Source organism: Protopterus annectens, chromosome 9.part0 (genome assembly GCF_019279795.1).
Source record: "Protopterus annectens isolate FY-2018-M chromosome 9.part0, PAN1.0, whole genome shotgun sequence".
Classification (NCBI taxonomy): domain Eukaryota; kingdom Metazoa; phylum Chordata; order Ceratodontiformes; family Protopteridae; genus Protopterus; species Protopterus annectens.
Window position 1 is genome coordinate 1,888,830,966 of NC_056743.1, and position 25,181 is coordinate 1,888,856,146.

At 39.9% G+C, this 25,181-nt stretch overlaps 1 protein-coding gene across 1 annotated transcript in view; it reads right to left on the minus strand.

The window, feature by feature from the left end:
* The window catches only part of LOC122812305 (venom factor-like), a 1,464,680-nt gene that overhangs the window by 769,155 nt on the left and 670,344 nt on the right, over window positions 1–25,181 (minus strand). Inside the window, exon 17 of the mRNA XM_044084707.1 lies at window positions 4,331–4,534. Coding sequence (XP_043940642.1) covers window positions 4,331–4,534 — 204 coding nt within the window. The remainder of the gene's footprint in view (window positions 1–4,330; window positions 4,535–25,181) is intronic.

Sequence of the window (25,181 nt, forward strand, 5' to 3'; positions counted from 1 at the left end):
TCTTCAGTGTTATGATGTCAGTGAAAACAAGCAGAAAGATCACTTTGCCTTGATATCAGCAAAGAGGATAGGTGACAGAACTCATGTATTGTGATGCCAGTAAAAACAGGAGCCAGAACCTCAATAATGCAGTGTAAGCAAAGTGGGCTGGTGATAGGATATCCTGTATAATGTTATCAGTATGGGCAGGGTACACACGTTCTACAGTATACTATCACGAAAAGAGGCCAAGAAATAGGACCCCCTTTTCTAATGAGTAACCAAGGAATAGTGTTAGTGAGAATAGGTAACACCATTCCCAATGTTATTGTGAGGAGAGGTGACACAACCCACATATTGTGATGTTGTTGAGAAATGATGTCAGATTCCCTGTCCGCTGCTGTCAGTGAGAAGAGATGCAAGGATCCCATATGCTGTGGTTTTAGTGAAATGGGTGATCGTAATCATCTGTGATGCTGTTTGTAAGGCAGGGCACAACATCTTGCTGTGTAATAGCGTTTCCAAGTAGAACACATGAAACATTCCCTGTGGTATGGTGTTGGTAAAGACAGCAAGTGACACAATCTCTGTGATCTGGTGTCAGAGAAGATAAATGACAGGATACATCTGCTATGATGTGAATGAGAACAGGTGACAGAATAATACAGGGCATCTGCAAACAGGACACCTGACAAGGAACACCAAGCAAGGAACAGGTTCCGCCACGGTGTGCTGTCACTGAGGAACACCAAGCAAGGAACAGGTTCCCCCACGGTGTGCTGTCACTGAGGAAAGGTGGAAAAATTCTTGTGCCACAGTATCATGGAGAGCAGATGACCTACAAATAAGGAAGTACTGTTGCAACACTGATGGTGACATCAAGAAGAAAACTGAAATGTTAGGCAGTGTAATATAATCCATTTAATCAGTGACTATGGTATAACAGAAAACAAGGACTTAAACATAGCATTCATTTATACATGGGCATTTCTCAGCAATACCTGCATGATGAAGCCTCGTTAATCCAACAAGTGAGCTGTAATTTTTAAATTAAGTTGCCCTGCAGTGTCTTTGCAGATGATTATATGAAGTAAAAGGAGTGCAGGTAGTGAAAGGCTTTTCTACCCTTGGACAAGTTTAAACCAGAGGAGGTTTCATCTCATTTTGTACAGTCTCACAGTTTTCATCTGTTTAGTTGCTGTTTCCAGAGAGAACCACAGGTGATATGCTTTTGGTTTGTACACTCTCTCGGTTTTAATCTGTTCAGTTGCTGTTCCCACAGGGAACTACAGATGATATGCTTTTGGTCTGTACACTATCTCAGTTTCATCTGTTTCAGTTGCTGTTCCCACAGGGAACCACAGGTGATATGCTTTTGGTTTGTACACTCTCTCAGTTTTCATCTGTTCAGTTGCTGTTCCCACGGGGAACCACAGGTGATATGCTTTTGGTCTGTACACTATCTCAGTTTCATCTTTTTCAGTTGCTGTTCCCACAGGGAACCACAGGTGATATGCTTTTGGTTTGTACACTCCATCAGCTTTCATCTGTTTCAGTTGCTGTTCCCACGGGGAACCACGGGTGATATGCTTTTGGTTTGTACAGTTGCTGTTAACATGGGGAACCATGGGTGATATGCTTTTGGTTTGTTCAGTTGTTGTTCCCACAGGGAACCACAGGTGATATGCTTTTGGTTTGTTCAGTTGCTGTTCCCATGGGGAACCACGGGTGATATGCTTTTGGTTTGTACACTATCTCAGCTTCATCTGTTCAGTTGCTGTTCCCATGGGGAACCACAGGTGATATGCTTTTGGTTTGTATACTCTCTCAGTTTGCATCTGCGCAGTTGCTGTTCCCACAGGGAACCACAGGTGATATGCTTTTGGTTTGTACACTCCCTCAGTTTTCATCTGTGCAGTTGCTGTTCTCACGGGGAACCATGGGTGATATGCTTTTGGTTTGTTCAGTTGCTGTTTCCACAGGGAACCACAGGTGATATGCTTTTGGTTTGTGCACTCCCTCAGTTTCATCTCTTTCTTCCACGGGGAACCACAGGTGATATGCTTTTGGTTTGTTCAGTTGCTGTTCCCATGGGGAACCACAGGTGATATGTTTTTGGTTTGTTCAGTTGCTGTTCCCACGGGGAACCACAGGTGATATGCTTTTGGTTTGTTCAGTTGCTGTTCCCACGGGGAACCATGGGTGATATGCTTTTGGTTTGTTCAGTTGCTGTTCCCACAGGGGACCACAGGTGATATGCTTTTGGTTTGTTCAGTTGCTGTTCCCACAGGGAACCACAGGTGATATGCTTTTGGTTTGTTCACTGGCTAAGTATTTTTTATTTTCATTTTCTCCTTGCTTGTATGACCATGAAGATGGCATATTTAAGTAAGGGAGGGGGCAACATTTTCATTTGTATTTTTCAAACAGTTGAAGCTTCATCTGGTTGGTTTTGACCAGATTTAGCAAAGACCAGTCTTGATGAGACCCAGTGGAACCATGGCAGTCACCTGCATGAGGGAAGTGGGAAGTTACACCCCACATGTAAAAAGATTTTTGAGGACCACCCATTTCATTAATTGGTCTCAAACATTCAGGTTTTGCTGAAAAGTGACTTGTGAACATAAACCAAAAACAGGACATATCAGCTGGTTCAGCAAATTCATACTACAATATGAGCGTGAGTGTACTATGAATGTCAAAACTGCATTTTTCAATGGTTTAGGTACATTTATTTAGGCTTATAGGCTGAAGGGCTCACAGAACTACAGGGCAAATAAATCCCTTCCAGGAAAGAGAAATAAGTCAGGCAGAGGTAAACTTTAGGGTAACCATACAATCATCAAGAGTATCTAGAAGGAGGCAAGAATGCTGCTCTGCTGAACATACAAGGACAATTTGTTCCAGAGATGAAGCAACCACTGAGTAAAAAATCTGTAACTCCAGTGTGTTTTATTAAAATGTTGGTGGAGATTCAGATTTTTAGTTTGGGTGTTTTTGTGGCTGTTCATCCAGTAAATGCATAGGGAACCCATTAGGGTGTGGTCATCTAGTCCAACTCATTAGGGTGTGGTCATCCAGTCCAACCCATTAGGGTGTGGTGATCCAGTCCAACCCATTAGGGTGTGCTCATCCAGGCTAACCCATTAGAGTGTGGTCATCCAGTCAACACATTAGGGTGTGCTCGTCCAGTCCAACCTATTAGGGAGTACTCATCTAGCCCAACCCATTAGGGTGTGCTCATCCAGTCCAACCCATTTGGATGTGATTATCCAGTCCAACTCATTAGGGTGTGGTCATCCAGTCCAACCCATTAGGGTGTGGTGATCCAGTCCAACCCATTAGGGTGTGCTCATCCAGTACAACCCATTAGGGTGTGGTCATCCAGACTAACCTGTTAGGATGTGCTCATCCAGCCCAACCCATTAGGGTGTGGTGTTTGATAGCATGAAATAGCAGGCATAGATCTGCACACAAGCACTTGTAAGAGACAAGAGTATAGGGATAAAGCTTCTAGTCTGTCTTGTTAGCTAATAATTTTAGGTTCACAGATTAGTACAAGGTTAACTGCCTTTGTGGGCTAGTTTAAGCCTAGCCAATTAACCTATGTGAGAATCAATCCCTGCACCTTTTAAATATCTTAACCATTATGCCAACTTCTTTCTTAATTAGGAAACTTTGGGACCTTTCTAGCTGCATGACAGATCTGGCTAGGTACATACCAAAAGGGACATCATAATCTATAACTGGTCTAATTAAGGCAGAGTATAGAAGGATAGTAACACTGACGTAGATGGGATACCTTTGAAAATCAGTTGTGCTTGACTGAAGGATTTCCTAACTGCTGTTCTAACATTATTTGTCAAAAATGTTACAGATTTTTTCCTTTTCATTCTTTTTTTATATATATTTTCAGCAATGTACACTCAGAATGGTTGGTTACTTAAAAACAGGACCAGTCTTCTTTGCAAAAGACTTTTATTTCAATATTTTAATATGTTGTACTGCTGTAAAATGGTGAATAAATGGTGTCTGTTGCTCTGTTTTGTGATATTGTCCTTATTTACGTATGTTGCATTACTGTGTAACCAGCTGCTTAGTAAGTCATTCTAACACAAGCCTGCATGTATACTCTGTATGTAACAAAAATAAGAAAGAATGAGTTTATTTTCTCATATTACAACAGACAGCAATGTTACTGGATGCATTTAGTACAAACTGTGTTTAGTTCCAGGAAGACCAAAGGTGCAATGAACAACCTGACATGAACTGAAACTTATTGTTTTATGTTTCTTTCTGTTTTTTTTTTTTTTTTGCCAATATTAGCAGCATTGCAGGAGTGAGATCTTACCTTGTGTTATATACTTGATGGCTTCTGCTCTGCGGTCTGGTCCAAGTCGGTCCCACTGGCTTGTTTTGTCCAGATAATGTGTTGAAATAACAGCTGGTGTCATTGTGATCATGTTCTGTTCCCCACAGCCATTGGGCACTTGAATGAGATGCTTTAGATTTGCCCCATCTATGGAGTTTTCAATCGTTTCAGCAACAACATCTCCTGCAAGGAAGATGATTTATTCATTGATTAGAGGTGTTCACAAGCAGGGAATAAAAGCCTAAACATTCACTGACCAATCTGATGTTGAAGATACAGCAATTTTTTGTCAGGTAAGGGCATTCACAGAAACAAATTAAAGTCTCCAAATTCACTATGATTTGGTTTGTGGACACCTTACAAGATACTCAGCAAAATGTTTAAAATGAAACATCTGGGTATGTTTGCTATTAGTATTGGAAGATATGCGGACACTCTATCAGTTCTGCAGACTTGCTGCTGTTGGAAGTAAATGTCCTTTATCTTGCCAGTGTTACTGTCCATTTCCTGCCAGTTTGAATCGTATGCCTCTGGTGACACATCAGAGAGTGCAAGTAATGAGGACCGGATTACAGAAGTAGGAGAGACGTGTATACCCATACGTGACATTGTTAAAAGCTCTGTTGTTTGTTAGGAGGTCTAGGTGCTGTAAAGGGTGTGGTTATATAGCAACAGAAAACTACCAGCATACTCCTAGCTCTAGTGTGTTTGTTATAAGGTCTAGGTGTTGTAAAGTGTGCAGTTATATAGTAACAAAATACTACCAGCATACTCCCAGCTGTAGTGTGTTCATTATGAGGTCTAGGTATTGTAAAGGGTACAGTTATATAGTAACAGAATACTGCCAGCATACTCCCAACTGTAGTGTGTTCATTATGAGGTCTAGGTGTTGTAAAGGGTGCAGTTATATAGCAACAGAAACTAGCAGCATACTCCCAGCTCCGGTGTAGCACAATAACATGAGGGTAACACATCGGGGAGATGAACTGTTTCCATCTGGCTTGTAGGTCACTTTTTGAGTTCTATGCTTACGTTTTTAGATCCAGAAAAGTATAATGTATGCTTCCAAGTACACTAGATTCAAAAGGCTGTGGAACAATACATAGATATTCCATTAGAAGCATAGGATTCAAAAAGCTAGGAAAAGAAAATCTGTGGCACAGCAATAAGGGCATGTGAAAAAGGTAGGAACAGTTATCTTAGGACATACACATGCGTATCAGAGTCAAAATGCTAGTGGCAGCCAAAATAAGACACTCACTAGAAGCACTAATGTCTGTAAAAAAGGAGTAAGGATTTAAGGTGCAACAAACCAGGGTATTTGGGTTCTTTTAAATACTAGGATATTAAGAATGCACACATTCTATCAACATGTATACATTTCATAACAGGGTGGTTTGTTCAGAAGTTATTTGTTTCATTCTGGGGGTTCAAAGCATTGATTTTAAAGATTATGATCTCCTGGGCTCCAGGAGGCTCTGTAGCCTCAACACCATCTCTGTGTGAGTATTTGTTGACTGTGTGTGTGTGTGTGTGTGTGTGTGTGTGTGTGTGTGTGTGTGTGTGTGTGTGTGTACGTTCATGAGCGTGTGTGGGTGTGTGTGTGTGTGTGTGTGTGTGTGTGTGTGTGTGTGTGTGTGTGTGCGCGCATGCGAGAGAGATAGCGTGTGTGTGTGTGTGTGTGTGTGTGTGTGTGTGTGTGTGTGTGTGTGTGTGTGTGTGTGTTTATGTGTGTATGTCTGCACGTTCATGAGCATGTGTGTCTGTGTTTCTGTGTGTGCGCGCGTGCGAAAGAGAGAGAGAGCATGTGTGTGTGTGTGTGTGTGTGTGTGTGTAGCAAGACTGTTTTTGAAAGAAGTTATTGACTGACTTTTTATAGTAAAAGAAAGTGTATTGCATATCTTACAAGGCAGTATGAAGTGGATCAATATATTTTTTTCTTATTCAATATTTCAATGGTTAACTGAGGCTTTGAAACTTCTCAAAAAATTTGTAATACCCAAAGCATATTTCCCATACTAAGGGTCAGGATTTGAGGATTCTGCATGTCTTAACAGAAAATGGTAGTTTGTTGCAGTTCCTTAATATTTCATAATGGAAGAATTTTCTTCATGGAGCAACAATCACTGTTTCTAAAGACAGCAGGAAATTGCTGCTCCTTGCGGTTAAAAAATGGCAGTGTTCTCAAATTCCTATAGTGACCTAAATTTCCATGCAAGTTCAGCTTTTGAAGCTGATCTTTGTTAATAGAGTCCTTCAACATACTTAAAAGTGTAGTAAAATATATTTTTTTAATTTTCCTCAAGTCTTTTAAAATGGATCTATATTAGAAGACCAAATGAAAAAAAATAGCGAATGGCAAAACATTGAATAGACCAGACCTCGAACTTGCTAGCCCCCCCACTCCCCCCGCTAAATATATATATAGCAACTCTGAGATCACACTACAGTGGGGAAAGGGCAAATATTCCAATCTTCACTGTACCGCAATCTGGCAAACAGCGCTTCGAGGTTCGGTCTTTTCGCTGTTTTGCCATTCCCTATTTTTTTCATTCGGTCTTCTAATATAGACCCTTTTAAAATCCCTGCTAAAATACAAGAAATTGTTACTATATCCATTCAGTCATTTAGCTAAATGTTTGAACAACGGTACTAACATTTCCTTTCTTCAGGAAATGCCTTCTCACCACAAAACTAACATGATCACTGCAATCAAGTTATTAGATACGATTACTTTTAAGACTTGGAAAGTGGAGCATTCAGATAAAATATCTCAGTGCAACACATAATTATAATACTTTTGATTACTAGAGCCCATGTACATGAGCTTACATTTCCGACTATTAAATGAGACCCCAATCCCATATGCCCACAGGTACAATTTATCCCCAAAACTCTGATGTTCCTGCTCTTTACTGCTAGTTACGAGGCTCACAGTCTTAGGATTAACAGCACATTTGGAAATCCAACATCTGTGGCTATTAGGACTGGGGCATTGATAAAAGCCTGAAAGGGAAAGGATCCCAGGATCAAGCCCTGAGGTATCCCACTACCAACTTCAAGTGGACCCTTTAAGGATTTGACGAGTTACCCAGTGATGGTGTTAGATGTACATCATTCAGCTTAACTAAGCTGATGGTTAAAATCACATCTAATATGCTATTTATCCTTAAAGGTAATCTAACAATGCCGGGTCAAAGCCATTGTGCACATGGTTTCTGAAAGCAGGTTCTTAATAGAATTTGCTGAGAACATCGTTTCCCAGGTTACTCATGTGCATTTAAATTGCTTAAATCTAACCAAATATCTGATGAGACAACACAAGAGAAGTCCTCCATAAATTACATTAAACTCTCAGTACCCTTGGATGGCCTTCTGTAAAATAACAAATACCTCAGTCTTAAAGCATATAGCCAGCAGTTAAACAGAAATAATCTGACAATTCACTAGTCTTGCACAATTTACGCACCAGAAACTTTTTACCAAATAGTCAAATAGAAATTTATACTATACTGTACACAATACAGAACTAAGATTTTGTTTAATATGAATCGAGACTCTACTAACATTTCTTAGTTTCTCTGTAATTGCAGTATCCAGCGTAACTTTGCAAACAGCAGGGTTTTGATATCCCAGTTACCAATGTTTCCATAATGCCATCCAAATCTGTTTAATTTTCCCTCATCTTTCAGAAATTCAGCTGGGTTATTAACATAGCTTGTATTACATAAAAATGTTAACACAGCATCATGCCTCTGTCTAATACAAGACTATCAAATGAACTTTAAATAAAGATTTAGCTAGTCTCATTAATGCTAATTACTTTGTTTCCTAGATGTTTTACACAAAACGCATCCTTTCTAAAATATGCATAGCTTTCTATTATGTACACACACAGTTACTGGCTAGTCTAATCAATTGTTAATAATCTGAGACACTTCTGGTTGTGAAAAGAGTTTGGGTCATTTTTTAATGTTTTTGTATCTGTTAAAATTCAAACTTATTAAAATGCTTAAATTTCACATTTACAGACTGGATGCTATGGAACAGAAGTGCAAACTGACTGATACAGGCATTCTACCTGTCCTTCTAAAATCTGGAAACCTCCATCTCAGGAATCCCAGACTTGCATGCCAACACATATTTTTGTTAGCTGCATTATTTTCCAATTTTAAAGCTATAAAGACAACTGCGAAATATAGTGCATTACTTATGTTGGCCTAACATTACATAGCATAGCACAACATAGATGAATAGTACTTTATCTACCCAGGTCAACCACCAAACAATCCTGATTATTTTAATCTCTCTCTGTCCCCCAGTGTACTGAGCACATAATATCACTTGAAGATTCCTGCTGCAAAAGAATGACAATCTCACTGCCAAATTAAGTTGTACAGCTGAATTTCACTCCAGATGTAAAAACATAAAAGGACAAATACCCTCAGTTAAAACCAACGCAAGGCAGTTTCCAAGCATCAAATTAAACTACTGAAATATCTTGTTTTCTCTCTATTTTGCATGAGTGCATTTTACATTATAGTGTTAAATCTACTGGAAGGGCTCTTCCTCTCACCCTTACAGGCCTTATTCTGTTTTATTTAGAGGCTAAATTAACACTTTAGCATATCTTATTTTTGTTGTGCAAAATTTACCTGAAGAAAGCAAATAAAACCCATAACAATATAGTTAAATGCTGTGACTCACCTCAAGTATTTAGAGTGCAGAAATCTTGTCTTTATATCTCTAAACATTCTACCTCATCAATTGCTTTGAATATAAAACCATCTAAGGGGAGATTAACTGCTTTCTATTGAAGTACCTCATTGGTAGAGCTCACTGCACTCCCCTACCCTACCTCCAATTCCCACCTTCCCCCACATCATCTACACTTATCCTAAACTAATCTTCACCTACCACATTGTCACCAATTGCAAAACAGCTTACAACCTATATTTTTGCCCCACATTCACACAGCTGCTAACCATGTCCTACTGTTCTTCTTACTATCACTTGGATTTCACTTGGATTTCATCAATATTGTAACTCTACAACCCCTCCCATTTCTCCCAACACACAACCAGTCAAATCCTATCCAGCCCTCTATCATTATAGTGTCTACATTTTCACTAACTAAACATTTAGATAATAATCAACATACTATTCAAGGTGCTACAGTTCAACTCTCTCAAGACTAGCACACATAACCAAATATAATACGGGGCTATATCAGTTTGTCGAAATGTTATTCTGGTGAATATCTATTCATTGACTCCTAATCATCAAAAATTGTGTCAGCAATTCGCTGAATTTACTATGGGTAATGAAATAGTTGCCCAAAGCACAACCAACCAACTTGTACTTGACTTAAATACACCCAAGTGGGGGGCTTTGCCCCCCACACCCCATAACCCCACTAACTATATATACTAACTCAGAGATTGCACTTCAGTGGAGAAAAGGAAAAAAGTTCTGTAGTTGTCCATTGTGCTTTTGGGCAACTATTTTGTTGCCCTTAGTAAATTCAGCAAATCAGTAAAGCGGTTTTCGATGATTAGGGGTCAATGAATAGATGTTCACTGGAATAACATTTCGGTGACCTAATATAGACCCTTATACTACACCTCTTAATGACAAATACTCCCATATTTCAGTATGTATAGTCCACAACCTTTACATCCTATCTCACAGCCATTTTTTCAAATATTTATAAAAAAAAGTAACTAACCCAGCCCACAAACTAGTCACAAGGGACAGATTTAAAGCCAAGTGGCATTTTATATTCCAGCTATCCCTACTGAAACTATGCGGTGACATTCACTGCAACCAGGTCCAACCACAACAGCATCTTCCACGATGGCCCACACAACCATGAATAAATGTAACACGTCACTAAAGCAACTTGGGTGAAGCATGTTTAAAATTAATAAACATTAACCCTAGAAACTTTTGTAATAAATTAACTGAACTGCATGCTTTCATACTTTATTATAATCCTTACACCCTCACTATCACAGAACATAGCTAAAACCTGAAATCAAAGACACTGAAATCGTCCCACCAGGAGGAAGCAGGTGGTATAGTTATTGTATTCCCACAACACCTGCAGAGATTCTTATTGCCCTTCTCAAGCTAAACTCTTATAAGATGATAAACATTATAACTTTATATATTCCCCCTGGCAATAACATCAGCACAGCAGAGGACATACTATCTTGGACATCTACCAATATACTTAAAAAACATCATCCTTGGGACCTTAACACAGACTGGGCCCAAACTGTATCTGATACCTCCACTACCAGTATTAACCTATATAGTTTCTCTCACCTCATAAATACACCAAGATATAACAAACCCTCTTGTAAGGCCTATATTCTAGATTGGATTCAGTCAACTAAACTCTGTAATATATATAATTATCGCACACTATCTGACATCCCAAGTGACACCTGCCCAGTTTTGCTTACAGGATTATATGCAATCCAGTAAAACATTACACATACAACAAGAATGTGTTTAACCTATCAAATTTTAATGTAGACAATTTCATCTCCACTCTCAAGCAATACAATCAGAATATGTTAAAAAATCTTCCCCTAAATGAAGCCAATCTCAAATTTAACAAAACCTTAACAATGCACTGAATGAACATGCTTCCATCAAACGAAAAACAGTAAACTTAAACCACCAACATGGCTATCTAAAAATAGTAGGCAACTAATGGTGTTTAGAGTGAAGGACTGAAAAGCATGGCATCCCAACTAATTCTAGGATAAAACTTCTACACTACAAAGAGATAATAAATAAAACAAAACACAATATAAGGTTTGACAAAAAACTCCATTACTTTAACTTACAGCAGGCACACAAAAACTCAAAATAATCCCCAAAAATTCTGGTCATCAGTCCACAATCTACTAAATATAGGTGAATGTGAACAACCCACTCTCTTCCCAGAAGATACTTCAACTGTTGCAAGAAAACTTCACAAATCCTTCTTCAAGCTGTAGCCTCACTTATCAATGACAAGTCTATCATCAGACCATCTCCCACCAACAAAACCACATGAAAGCTCACTTCTCAATCAAACCTGTCCCTGCCTCCACCATAAGACAATATCTCATAAAACTAAAAAACTATGATCTCTGTTGCAAGCAACCTTACTCCTGAATTTCTAAAAATTGTAGCTGAAGCTCTGTCATATCCAGTATCAATAGCAATAAACAGATCCATTCTAGAATATCATGTCCCAACAATTTGGAAGTGAGCATACATACATACTTCGTCTTTGTAAAGCAGGATCCTCTGAGATGACCACTCCAACCTCAGACCTATTGCTATCCTGTTACCAGTATTTAAAATATGAGAAAAGTGTATCAATTCCCAATTATTGTAATACCTAACCATAAACAATCTTCTCTCCCCCACACAGCATGGCTTTCACCCCAGCCATAACACCACTACTGCCCTACTTCACTTTACTGAAACCATTAATAAAAACAGAAACACTGTTAACCTAGAATCTTCCTTATTCCAAGACCTGAAAAAGCATTCAACACCATCTCTCACTATAAATTACTACTAAAACTGCCGTCATTAGGTCTCTCTCCCTCTCTGGGTTTAACAGATAAAGCATTCAACACCATCTATCACTATAAAATACTACTAAAACTGCCCCCATTAGGTCTCTCCCCCTCCTCCCTCTTCTGGTTTAACAGATAAAGCATTCAACACTATCTCTCACTATAAATTACTACTAAAACTGCCCTCATTAGGTCTCTTACCCTCCTCCCTCTCCTGGTTTAACAGACAAAGCATTCAACACCATCTCTCACTGTAAATTACTACTAAAACTGCCCTCATTAGGTCTCTCCCCCTCCTCCCTCTCCTGGTTTAACAGATACTTAACAGATTGACCACAAGCAGTAAAATGGCAGCAGGAATGTGCTTTATTTCTACCAATTACTGTAGGGGGTGCCACAAGGTTCCATACTTAGACCCCTCATGTTTAACATATTTATAAATGGTCTACACACTGCTTCCCTGTACACCACTCTTATACGATATGCAAATGACTCTGCACTCATCTGCAGAGCCTTCAACCTACAAAAATGTCATGAAATTACTCAAGAATCCTTTATGTCCATAAAATCCTGGCTACACAACTCACAACTCCTACTTAATGCCAGAAAAGCAAAACTACTATTTTTCACCCCTAAAATATTCACCCAAAGAAAACTCTTTTCAAAATCACTTCATTAAATAACACCCTGATTGATTAGGCCTCCTAACAGTAAACTCTTACGAGTCACCATTGATCACAACATGAACTTTTACCTATGTTTACTGTTATTACAAAACACCAGATGCTTGGCCACTTATATAATGCAAAACCCTAACTAGTAGGCAGAACTAGAGAAACTGTAGCTAAAGCCTACCTCCTACCTACCCTACTGTATGCCTCCACACTCTTTACTAACCTACAAACTTCCACATTAAAGCTGGAGCAATGCTGCAATAAAACAGCTAGCTTTGCTGCAAATCTCCCCTCTAGAACTCATCACTCTTCTGTCTTTAAATAACTAAATTTAACTGAGCTCCCACACCAACTCCACTATAGTCAACTACTATTAGCTCATACTCTACTATACTACCCTAAGTAGCTAGCACTAAAAGGCATGCTTCAACACTACCACTCTACCATGCACTGAACTCCCATATCACCCCCACTATAGTCAGCTACTAATAGTGATGATGTGAGGCATTGCCAGCTATGCCAGGAGAAGTAGGGCAGTAGATGTGTAACATATGCCAGCATAGCTAGCTGGAATTTTATAAAGAATGTTATGTCATTTGTATATCAAACTGATTTGTACAGGTGCTTTTGTTGAACATGTATCTGTAAAACTTCTTGTGTTAAAACTGTACCAACAGTGGGTCAAGAAATATACCTATATGTCAGATTATATTGTAACTGCTGAAATGAATATTTTGTGACAGAGGATACTGGAAGAGAAGTGGTTAATTTCATTTCAGCTAACTTTGAAAAATAGTCTGAAATTAAATTACCTGGTTTGGGCCATAAAGAATGTATCTTACAGTTTTGACTGTAGCCAGAGATGAAATGTCTGTGAAAAACGTGATTAGGAATCCTACTGTATTGTCCTTAGCGATGAACTAATTGCTACCCTGGAAGGGTGGAAATGTTGAAATGGTTTTATAGCTTCCAGACACTATAACACATCTTAGCAAAGCTCTATCTATATGTATAGTAACACATGTTAAATTCTAGTTCAGTTTCTAGTAAAGGGGGTAGTGCAGGAACCAGAGTCAGGTGACCGGATATATGTGATGTCATTTTGTAATCCAGCACTGAATGATGTTTTAATACTTAATGAAACAGAAGTTTCAAAGCAGTCTGTTTTGAAACGTGACAAAGGAGGACTACTCACCTACTTCATCGTGCTTTTTTTAGTAAGTAACCAGAGAATAGTAATTATTTAGATCAGGCAAGAAAATATAGTGAGATTAGTTAAGTACTGTTTTTCTATATCTGTGTCAATCTATCCACCAGTGATATTTTTAATATTTCCTGTGATTGAAACTCTGGTGTTTATTGTAAATGGATATTTAGTATTTTCATGTTATTTTATTATTTATTAAATACATTTAAACTTTTCATTGTGGCTGGTCTTTTAGAGAATATTTTAACATTTGAGAGTACTTATATTTATTTTGGTGATACTGTGGCCACTCCTGAAACTCTTGCTGCATTGGTCAAACACTACCATTTGTATTAATATTAATTTTACTCAGTATAATTGGGTACTCTTGTAAGAGCCTTAAAGTAGCTGGCTGGTGGCAGTGAATCTACCTTATAGCTTGGCCTGAGGATGCAGATCTAGTAAATCTATGCCAGCCTTTCCCAGGTGTGGGTGTGTGTGAAAATCAAATCTCAAAGAATGTGTGTGTCAGCTACTTGCAGCAGGGACACAGATCACTGGTTTCACAGGGTGGTGGAGGACTTGGCTTGGAACACTCAGCTGAAGACTCAATTCTACACCTGTGTAAGCGGAGTCTTATTGGGGGCCTGGAGAAACAGAGAGGGAAACTTATCTTTCAGACTGATTGTATCCCCTGTGTGCTCTTAAGGGAAATTGTGCTTGGTGCAGACAGCTGCATCTGGAAACACTGCATGTATCTATTTTTATTCCAAGTGAATGTCCCTCACTAGTGTCAGTGGTGAGGATTCAGACTTCTTGATTACTGGCCCAGAGGAGGGGCATCTCACTCTCATATACTACCCTGATAAGTATCCAACATTAAAAGGCATGCTTGAACACTACCAACCTACCATGGAATGAACTCCCACATCACCCCCACTAGAGTTAGTTACCACTAGCTCATACTGTAATATATTACTATGATAAGTATCTGGAACTAAAATACATGCTTCAGCACTACCACCCTACCATGGACTGAATTCCCACATCACCTCCACTATAGTCAGCTACTTCTATCTCATACTGTAGTATACTAGCCTGATAAGTACCCAGCACTAAAAGGCACGATTCACCACTGTCACTTGTCTAGTGTATCTCAATAAGACGGAGAGGCTTGGGTGTTCATTTAAGTAGTTTATTACATGCAACACATCAGGATGGATGTCAGAAACATTAAACTTAAACAAACTAACTAACTGACTGACTACTACACACATGCAAGCTATCACTCTGGCTACTCACTCAAAATAGCACTCTTGCTTGCACATGCTCAGTACTTATATGCATATGCCCACTGGCTGGAATGCTTCTTAAAGGTATATCACATAATCTGATCTACATCCTCCCTCTTTACTGAGCTGCCTCACATTGACAATTATACAGACAATAATAAACAAAACAACAGTCATGTACAGGTTGCTGTGTATCTGGAACTAGGTCTGGAAATCCGACCTGATCTCGTAATGTAATAGTTAAGATTGAGTTTAGCAACAGGGACAATCATTGGAGAATGTCCTGCCTTAGGACTTTCAGGGAAATTCTCAGGAACAGGGATTGCTGATGGAATGTCCTCTGCAACAGGAACATTGGAAAAGTCGCTCTTAGAATTAGAGTCTTTATTATAGGGAAGATGCTGTAAAACTGGCTCAGACACTGGTAGTAAATGCTTCTGATTCTGCCTAAATTCCATTTCTTCTGATTCCACAATGTACCATCTTGGCTCTTGACATAAACTTTTCACAAGTCCAATCCAGTCAAATCTTTTTGTTGTCTGCAACCTCACTATCTCCCTTCCTGTAATGAATTGAGCAGTTTGCTGGACTTATCACAGTAGGACTTCTGAGATAAATGCTTTTTCAACAGTTGGGCTTTCACTGCTTTGTTGTTTTAAGCACACGGAACAGATAGATTACTGCTGACTGACAGTGTGGTTCTGGTTTGCGTTGACAAAAGTCTCTGCGCAGGTTAACCAAGATGATTATCACGAGGAATGTTTCTGAGATTAAACAAGTTAAGAAAAACATTAGTATTTTCATGTTTGGGTCTCTCTAACAGCTGTTTTGCACTTTGAACTGCACATTCAGCTAAGCCGTTTGACTGTATGTACTCAGGACTACTCATAATATATGAACAAAGTCCCATGTTTCTGCAAATTTTTTGAACTGCAGACTTCTAAACTGTGCATCATTTCAGAAATAACTCTGTGCAGACTACCATGGACAGAATTTCTCTTCAACTTAGTAATGACAGTATTGAACATTAGGTTAGGAAGAAGGTCAATCTCAAACCAATTTGAATAATAGTATACTAACAGCAAGTAATGATGACCATACCATTCAAGGACAACTGTGGCTACTGTTCACCATGGTAATTCATGAATCTGGCTTAAATGAAGTGGTTCTTTTTGTTGATGTGGCTTTGTACTATTACAAGCAAAGCAAGATGAAAGTACTTTCTCAATATATTTTGACATAGAAGGCCAAAATACTAGATCTCTCACCCTTCTTTTGGTAGAAACAGTTCCTGGGTGGCCACTGTGATGCCACAACACTGGACCAGTAATCATGGAGCCTCAATCCTCACCACCGGCAACAGTGGGTGATGTACACTGAGAGAGTGACAAGGTACACACACACAGTATTTCCAAATCCAGCTCTATACATCAAGTGAAATTTCCCTTAAGAGCACATAGAGACCACAGTCAGTCCGGGGCTGGTTTCTCCCTCTTTCTCCAGATCTCCAGTAAGACTCTCCACTGGCACAGCTATAGAGTTGAGATCTCAGCTGAGTGGCTAAGACATCCAGCACCCTCTCTGTCCAACCAGTGCTTCGTGTCCCTGTCCAAGTAGCTGACACACACACACTCTTTAAGAACTGATTTATACACACACACACACACACACACACACACACACACACACACACACACACACACACACACACACACACACAAACATACACACACCTGGGAAAGGCTGGCACAGGTTTACTAGCTATGCCCCTTTTGCCCAGACTATAAGGTAGTTATCACTGCCACCAGCCAGTTCCTTATCAGCTACGTTAAGGCCCTTATCAAAGGGTGTCCAATCTTACTGTGTAATGTTACTATTAATACAAATGCTAGTTTGACCAAGAGAAAGGCTACTGGGAGTGGCCTACACAGTGTGACAAAATAAATACTCAAGTACTCTCAGAACTTAAATTTCTCTACACAAATCAGACACAATGAAAGTTTTAAATGCATTTAATAATAAATAATAAAAGAACAGGACAATACTAAATATATATTTACAGTGACATCAGAGTTCAAAATCGCATAAATATTTAAAACAACATTGCAGGACAGTCTCAGATAAATGAAGAAAAACATCTAAACTATGCTTCACTATATTCCTGACTAAATCTAAGAAAATTACTATACCCTAGTTAACTTACTTACAGAGCAAGGCAGACACATTGTGAATGGGTCTTCTTGTCAGGTCCAAGACAGACTACAGAATGCTGTCTTTCTCTTTCTCTTTCTCTCTCTCTCTATCTCTATCTCAGAGACTTGTTAAATTAATATCTCAAATCTTACTGCTGGGGTAGCTTGCAAAATGACATAACTTCTTGTCATCTAGGCCCAAAACAACCATTGATGGAAACTGGTAGCATTTAGCATCTACCTGTAAAAATACATAGACAAGGGCTTTTCCTCAGATCTTTCGCAGAGACTGGAAGTCATAAAACAATTCAACACTTCCAAGACAATAGGGAAAGCTTCTCAGCACAGTTATTGTGTCGCATGGCTGCCATAAAGTAGTTTAATTCATAGGTTCATAGGTTCATACTAGGCTATCTGCCCTGGGGCAATTACAAGCCTAGCCCGATTTTGTTTGGCTTACGCCACCCCTTGATTTGAGCATACTGTGCCCTTTTTAAGGTTTATTTTACTGTGCCTCTGTCTAATACTGACACGGAAGTAATCCCCGGGACAAACCTACGATCCCCCATCCACTCATCAAGTAATTCCATTACTAGACTGAGATTAGCCTCATGTATTCCAGTTACCACTGTTAAAACATTTACATTTAAACAGTTATAATAGTGCATGTACATTTCTGTTCTCTTCCAGCAGAGCACAGTTTGGATACATCTTTAAGACCAGTACTTTACAAAATACCTTTTTAACACACATGTCTGTACAAACAAGTTTGATATATACATGACATACAGTTCTAACACAAGCCTCTTACATGAAGCATGTTGACATTCACAAATGACACATAACCATTAAAATTCTAGACAGCTGTGCTGGCAGTATCTCCTTTTGTTACACTTTTATATAAATCATGTTGGCATTCACAAATGAGATATAATTATTTACAAAATTCCAGATAGCTGGGTTGGCAATACCTCCTTTCATAACAGCCATGATGCAATATCATAATATACTCTTGTTGCAAGTATTTTGAAACAATCACTTTTGGACCTTTCATGATGATACCATTGTCAGACAAACTCTCAAGTGTGTATGGAAAATCCTGCTGCACATCTACAGTTAAACAAGATTGTTTTGATGGCCATCCTTGACTGATAAAGTGGTTGAGCTTCTGGAAAATTGGATCTGAAGCTGTGTGAGTTCTAAGCTCATCATGACATGTGGAAGAAAAGATTTCTCACGTGTGTGACCTAAAAATCAGGTTGCTCATTCTCATGCTGTTCAGTGGTTTTCCCGGTTGATCTGGATAAGGTATCAGCAAGATAAAGAAGTTTGCCTTTTGTGTAAACAGAATTGATATTGTACTTCTGCAATCTGAGCACCATGCATTGCAATCTTGCAGGAGCTGTGTGCATTGGCTTTCTCAAAATAGTGATTAGAGGTTGGTGGTCACTTTCTATCTGGATAGGTCGGCCATAAATATAATCATGGAACTTCGAATGTGCAAACACAATTGCCAAGAGTTCTTTCTCATTCTGGGCATACTGCATCTTGGGGCATACTACATCTCAGTTTTGGTAAGAGTTCCTTGATGCATAGGCTACCGGTCTATCCTCTTGAAGAATGACTGCACCAAGACTAAACTTAGAAACATCACAGGAAGACTTACTGGTTTGTGAACATTATAGTAGCATAGAGTGGGTGAACTGGCAATTTTCTGTTTCAGGAATCAAATACCCTTTGGTGTTATTCTGACCAGGACCAGGTTATATCTTTGCATGTCAGCTTTCTCAGCAGTGCTGAAAGTTGACTCAAATCTGGAATGAACTTGTCTAAATAGTTGACCATGCCAAGAAAATATATGGCTTGTACATTGCCTAGAGTTGGCATCTCAAGAACTGTTGTTTGCTTAGAAGGATCTGTTTGTAAGCCTGAACTGGTAAATAAATGACCCACATAAGTAACTTCTTGTAGCCTGAATTAATATTTATGAGGATTCAGCTTAAGATTCACTTCACAAGCTCTTTCCAGAACTTTCTTGAGGTTTCTATCATGTTCAACTTCATCATTGCTTCCTACAAAAATATCATCTACTATATTAGCACATGGATAGCCAGAAAAAAATTGTTCCATCACACATTGAAAGATTTCACTGGCAGAATTTATTCCAAACGCATTCTCAGAAATCTATATGTTCAGAATGATGTACTGAATGTGGTTAGCAATGAAGATTTTCTATCAAGAAGAATTTGCAAAATGAACTTTTTGCATCTGAGACAGAAAAAAACAGTGGCATTTGGCATGAGGGCAGCAACTATGTAAGTAGGATGATGAGGTCTTTTTAATGCTTTGTTCAAATCTCTTGGATGAATACAGATTCTGATATCATCTGAGATTTTCTTATGAGCTCCTACTATGTAAGATACCCATTCATTTGGTTCTTCTACTGGACAAATTACACCAAGCTGCACCATTCTGTCTAGCTCGGCTTTGACTCTGTTATTCATAGCTACCGGAACTTTCCATGCTGGCCTGATAACTGGGCTTACCTCACAGTTTAACTTCATGGAATACACAACTGGGAGTTTGCCTAGTTTGTCTTCAAACATATCAGCGTACTCAGAAAAAAATGGTTTGGGTGAAATTTGAGCTGGTTTTCTATCTCTGCAGGATCAGTGTATGTGTGATACCATTAGTCACTAGTTTGGCACATGCTTGGGTCCTAACTTTTAGGCTACGTACGTAGCTGTAAAAGGCCATATGGTTATTCTTGGCTGTAATTGCTAAATTTTTGTCAAAGTTACCTTTAGAGGATTTGACATATTGTCTTATTTGCCTGTTGAGGCTGAGAAGGGTGCTTTTCCATTGTTAAGGTCTCGCCTTAGTTTTCTTAGACAGCAACTTTTTGCTTTTGTTGCAAAGTTTGTTGATGCTGGATGTCCAACAGGGTGGCTTTTTTTACTTGGGGCTCTGGCTTTAATTCTCTCTGGAACAGCTGAGTATATACACTTATGCATGTGATTGTACTGGGCTTTAGTGTAAGCTTTGGTGTAGTTACCATTTCTAGCTTGGGGTGGGGCTTGGAATGCATTTATACCTCCCACTAGGAGGGTATAGTTTACTTTGGTGCTGTTTTTTAGCGTGACTTTGCCCTTTGTGAGTTCTGGTGTTAGTGCCAGGTGGAAGGCAACTGATTTGTGTTAAGATTTAACTAATGAGGGTCTGACAGTTGTGCTGGTACATCTGTTTTTCATGTTAGTGAGGACAGATGTAGTATGTTTGTTCCTCTTCTTGGGGTTTGAACAATTTGTTCCAGGGAATTTGAGTTAAGAAAGTCAGGGAACTTTTGTGCTAGTGAGTTAGGGCTAGAATAGGTTTCCCAGTTGAAAGTGGGATAATTGAAATCCCCATAACCAGTGTGTTTGGTACAATTTTGATTGTCTTCAGTTTGGTTAAGTAGGCTTCATCACTGTCATGACCCATGGAGGGGGTTCTTTAACTAGCTAGGACTTGAATGACAGTCTTACCCACTGTTACCTGGACCTGGAGTAACTCCATGGAGTTGTCTAGTCTAACTAGACGGAAGGTGAATTTATCTCTAATATAGATAGGAACATTGTCTCCTTTGGTTCTCACATGTTCATTTTGCAGTCTGAAGGTGTGGAATGCATTGATGCTACAGCCTTGCAAGGCCAGGGTACTCTCTGAGGCCTTGAACCAGGTTTCTGTGACTGGACAGACATCTTCATCCAACAGTGATATAAATGCTTCAACAGTGTGCAGTTTTTTGTTTAAGCTTCTAGCGTTTAGCAGCATAACCCTCATTTTGTTATGGTTGGCAATTTTCACGTCTGCAATTTTCTTTTTGAGACCTTTCCTAAAAATGGCACTATGGAGTAGTTACCAGCAGCTGAAAGCCAAGAGCAAAGCAGCAAGGTTTATCATCCATCACTTCCCACGCTGACAGAAACTGGATCCCCTTTGAATTACACCAAAAACTGAGTCAGTTATTGAAATCAATCATTTTTTGTTCATACTGTGACATCAGTCTAGATGAGGGTAATATGCTGCTCAAGGTGAGGGACATACCTGCTTGAGACACATACTCGGAGAACTCAATCATGTTTCTCTTCATATAGTCCAGTGAGGTGTGTCTCAGGTCATTCACTCCAACATGAGCTATGACAGAGTCATAATGGTACTTATTGCTGAGAGACCTGAGTGCATGTGTGATATGACAAATCCTGGCACCGGACAGACAGCTGACCATGACTTTCTCCTTATCTATCCTGGTGAGTGGGACATCCGTGTGTCTAACTATGGAATCTCCAATGACAAGAAAATGTTGTTTTTGAGTGTTATGCCTTAAGGGCTTGGTAGGTGAGACACTGGAGTTGCTATGTGTCTTGTGTGATGTGGAAACTGTTTTTGTACTTACTTTCCTCACTTGCATAGAGAAAAACAGCTCTGATACTCACTTTCCTCACTTGTCTAGAGGAAAGTAGTTTTTTATTCAGGCATGTCCAAGGGTCAGCTCCCAGTGTTCTCTCCTTTCTATCTGATTAATCTGGGCATCTTGGGGCAATGTAGCAATTGCATCATGTACACAGACAACCCTTTCTTCCTACCACCCAACACCACAACTTGTGAGAGATGCACTTATCTTCCCAAACTGGAGGTAAAGCTCTCTCCAACCAAGACTGAACTTGACAGTCAAGAGGAGAAGTTAAACACTTGCACCACACCACACTCATCACATAGTCTCACTAAACCTACACCACCAAAATCCACACATTGAAACACAGAAACATTTGCAGAGGCTCTCAATAATAATCTGCTCAAGCAACAGAGACCTCCAAAGCAGAAACGCAAACAACCTCCACCCCCCCAACACAAACCAAATGACACATAGCCCACAGACTCAGTGTGCCAATGAACCACAAGCCCATAAGGCAAAACAACTTACCCAACATACTAGTCATAGGTGACTCTATAGTCAGGCTCACTGATGTCCCACTCACCAGGCTAAACAAGGAGAAGGTTACTGTCAGCTGCCTGTCGGGTGTCAGGATCCGCCACATAACCCATGCACTCAGGTCACTCCACAACAAGTATAAATATAACTCTGTCATTGTCCATGTTGGTGTGAATGACCTGAGATGTACCTCCCTGGACTACATGAAAAGAGACATGGAAGAGCTCTCTGATCTTGTAGCACAGGCAGGTATGACCCTAGCCCTGAGTAGCATCCTGCCATTGCTCAGAATGATACCGCTGTAAAAGGACAAAAATGATTGACTTCAACAATTGGCTAAGCTTCTGGTGTCATTCAAAGGGGATCCAGTATCTGTCTGCTTGGGATGACTATGTCGACAGACCACAATGCTTTGCCAGAGATGGCCTGCACCTGTCGCCCCTGGGATTCTGGATACTGGCTAACGGTCTTGCCGCCCCTATAGTGGCTTTTTTAGGCAAGGTTCAAATGACAAATTCACCACTGTAACAGGAACAGGCAAGCAAAAACTGAGGGTAATGCTACTCAATGCTAGAGGTCTAAATCTCAAAATGCACTCACTTGAGGCACTCCTTAAAATGGAGAATATCGATATTTGTGCAGTTTCTGAGACCTGGTTCAAGGCTCTAGAGAGCACCCCTGCATTACCAAGCTATAACTCATACCACACATTTTGGCTCTCTAACCTGGACCAGAACACCAAAGGTGGAGGTATGTCCATATTCATTAAGGATATCCACACCTCAAGGCTAGTTGCACAGCATAATGCATCCGAGGTTATCCAAGTGCAACTAACTCTGGGCAAAACTGCAATCCAAATTGTAACTTGCTACAGATCCCTCACCATTCCCCAGGATTCCCACTCCTCTTTTATTTATTTATTTATTTTTACATTTGTTAACCGGGTTAGTCTGCCTGGGTTCTTAGAAGTCCTTTTTCAGCAGAGACCCGAGGAGAAAAGCTCTTCCAAAAAAAAGTTTAAGTAAACAAATAGTAAGAACAAAGATAAACACAGATCACATTTTAAGTATACATACTTCTGAAGTAATTACATAACATGCAATAAAGGAATTTATAGAATGGATAGAGATACAATACAATACATATATGGAAATGTTCCCGTAGTATGGCAAGAAACTAAGCAGAAATATGGAGATCCCTTATAAGATCCTCCAAAGCTAGCTACAAAAGCAAAATCACCACTGATTCTAAGGGCAACCACAAAGCATTATATAGCTATGTCAAGAATCTCAATGGCAACAGCCAGATCTGCTCTGGGTTACAGCACAACAGCATGAAAATTACAGAACCAACTGATATTGTCAACATACTGGCATATAGGTTCAGTGCTAACTTTACCCCCCTCACATCCCCTAAAGGGCCTGTATCTATACAGAAAGAATGCAGAGTCCCTGTAATCACATCTATGCAGGTAAAAGCTGCACTCTCTAAAACCAAAAACACAGCATCCCTGGGACTGGACAACATCCCAGGCTGCATTTTACAAGAACTTCAGAAAGAACTGGCTCCCCACCTAAGCACCACGTTAAATCATAGTCTCACATCAGGCTTTGTGCCCACTGAATGGCGCAAAGCAACAGTTATCCCACTCCACAAAGGGAGAGCCACCACTGATCCTGGGAACCATCACCCTATTAGCCTGACACTCCTGGTCTGCAAGGCTATAGAACGTATCATCATGGAACTCATAAACATGTTTGGCATCTACTTCTCTGAAGTTCAAGCCAACACAAAGGGACTTGTCTCTGACCAATGACTGGTGCCAGAACTATGGCCTTAAGCTCAATGCCAAAAAGTACATTGTCATTCCCTTTGGGAAAAATTTGGTGCCCATGAACTACTACATAGACATTAGTCCACTAAACACCAAAGGTGTGATAAGAGACCTGGGGACACAGGTTGACAGCAACCTCTCCTTTGATAACCATATTGCCATTGTAGTCAGAAAGTCCTTCTATGTGGCACATCTCATTACAAAAGGTTACTCATCCAGGAAGAAAGAGGTCATAATCCCTCTCTACTCATCCCTCATTAGACCTATCATAGAATACAACGCCCCTTTGGTATGTACCTACAACAACTGGAATGGCCACAAAAATACCTCACTAAGAGGATCTTAGGCCTTAGACACATGGCCTATATGGACAGACTCAAAAAAATCCAGTTATACTCTGTCTCTTAAAGCCTACTTAGAGGTGATCTCTGCTTGACCTACAAAGCCATGTCTGAACCAGAGCTGCTAGAGATGCTACACCTAAAGAAATCCCAATCCATCCACGCCACATGCTCCAGGGACCCAAACCTCATTACCACAATAAACAGAACATGCTGGAGGGACAGATTCCTAACCCAGAGACGTCCCATACTGTGGAACAAACTTCTCATTCACGTCAAGCAGAGTACTTCACCGGCCCTCTTTAACAGAAATCTTGACGAGTGGATGGGCAATAGGAAGTTCAACTCAGGGATCACTTCAGTGGCCTTGCTTGACAGGGCTCACTGGGGACTGACTTTGGGCAGCATGATGCCAGGGAATCTTCTTGGGCTAGGCTTATATAGGCTCCAGGGCCATTAGCCTAGTACACACCTATGAACCTATGAACAAAGACATTGGTAACCTCCAAACTCTGGACCCCACCCAGTTCAGGTTTGTGAAAGGCAGCTCATGCCTTCTGAACCAGACTGACTTCTTTGAGGCATTCACCAAAGCCATAGACGAGGGTAAGGTGGTTCACACAGCCTATCTTGACCTCGCCAAGGCTTTCAACACCATCCCCCATTCTGGAATTATAGCTAAACTCACTAAACTAGGTAAAAATCCCTACATCGCAAGATGAGTTGCCAACTGATTCACTGACAGAACCCACA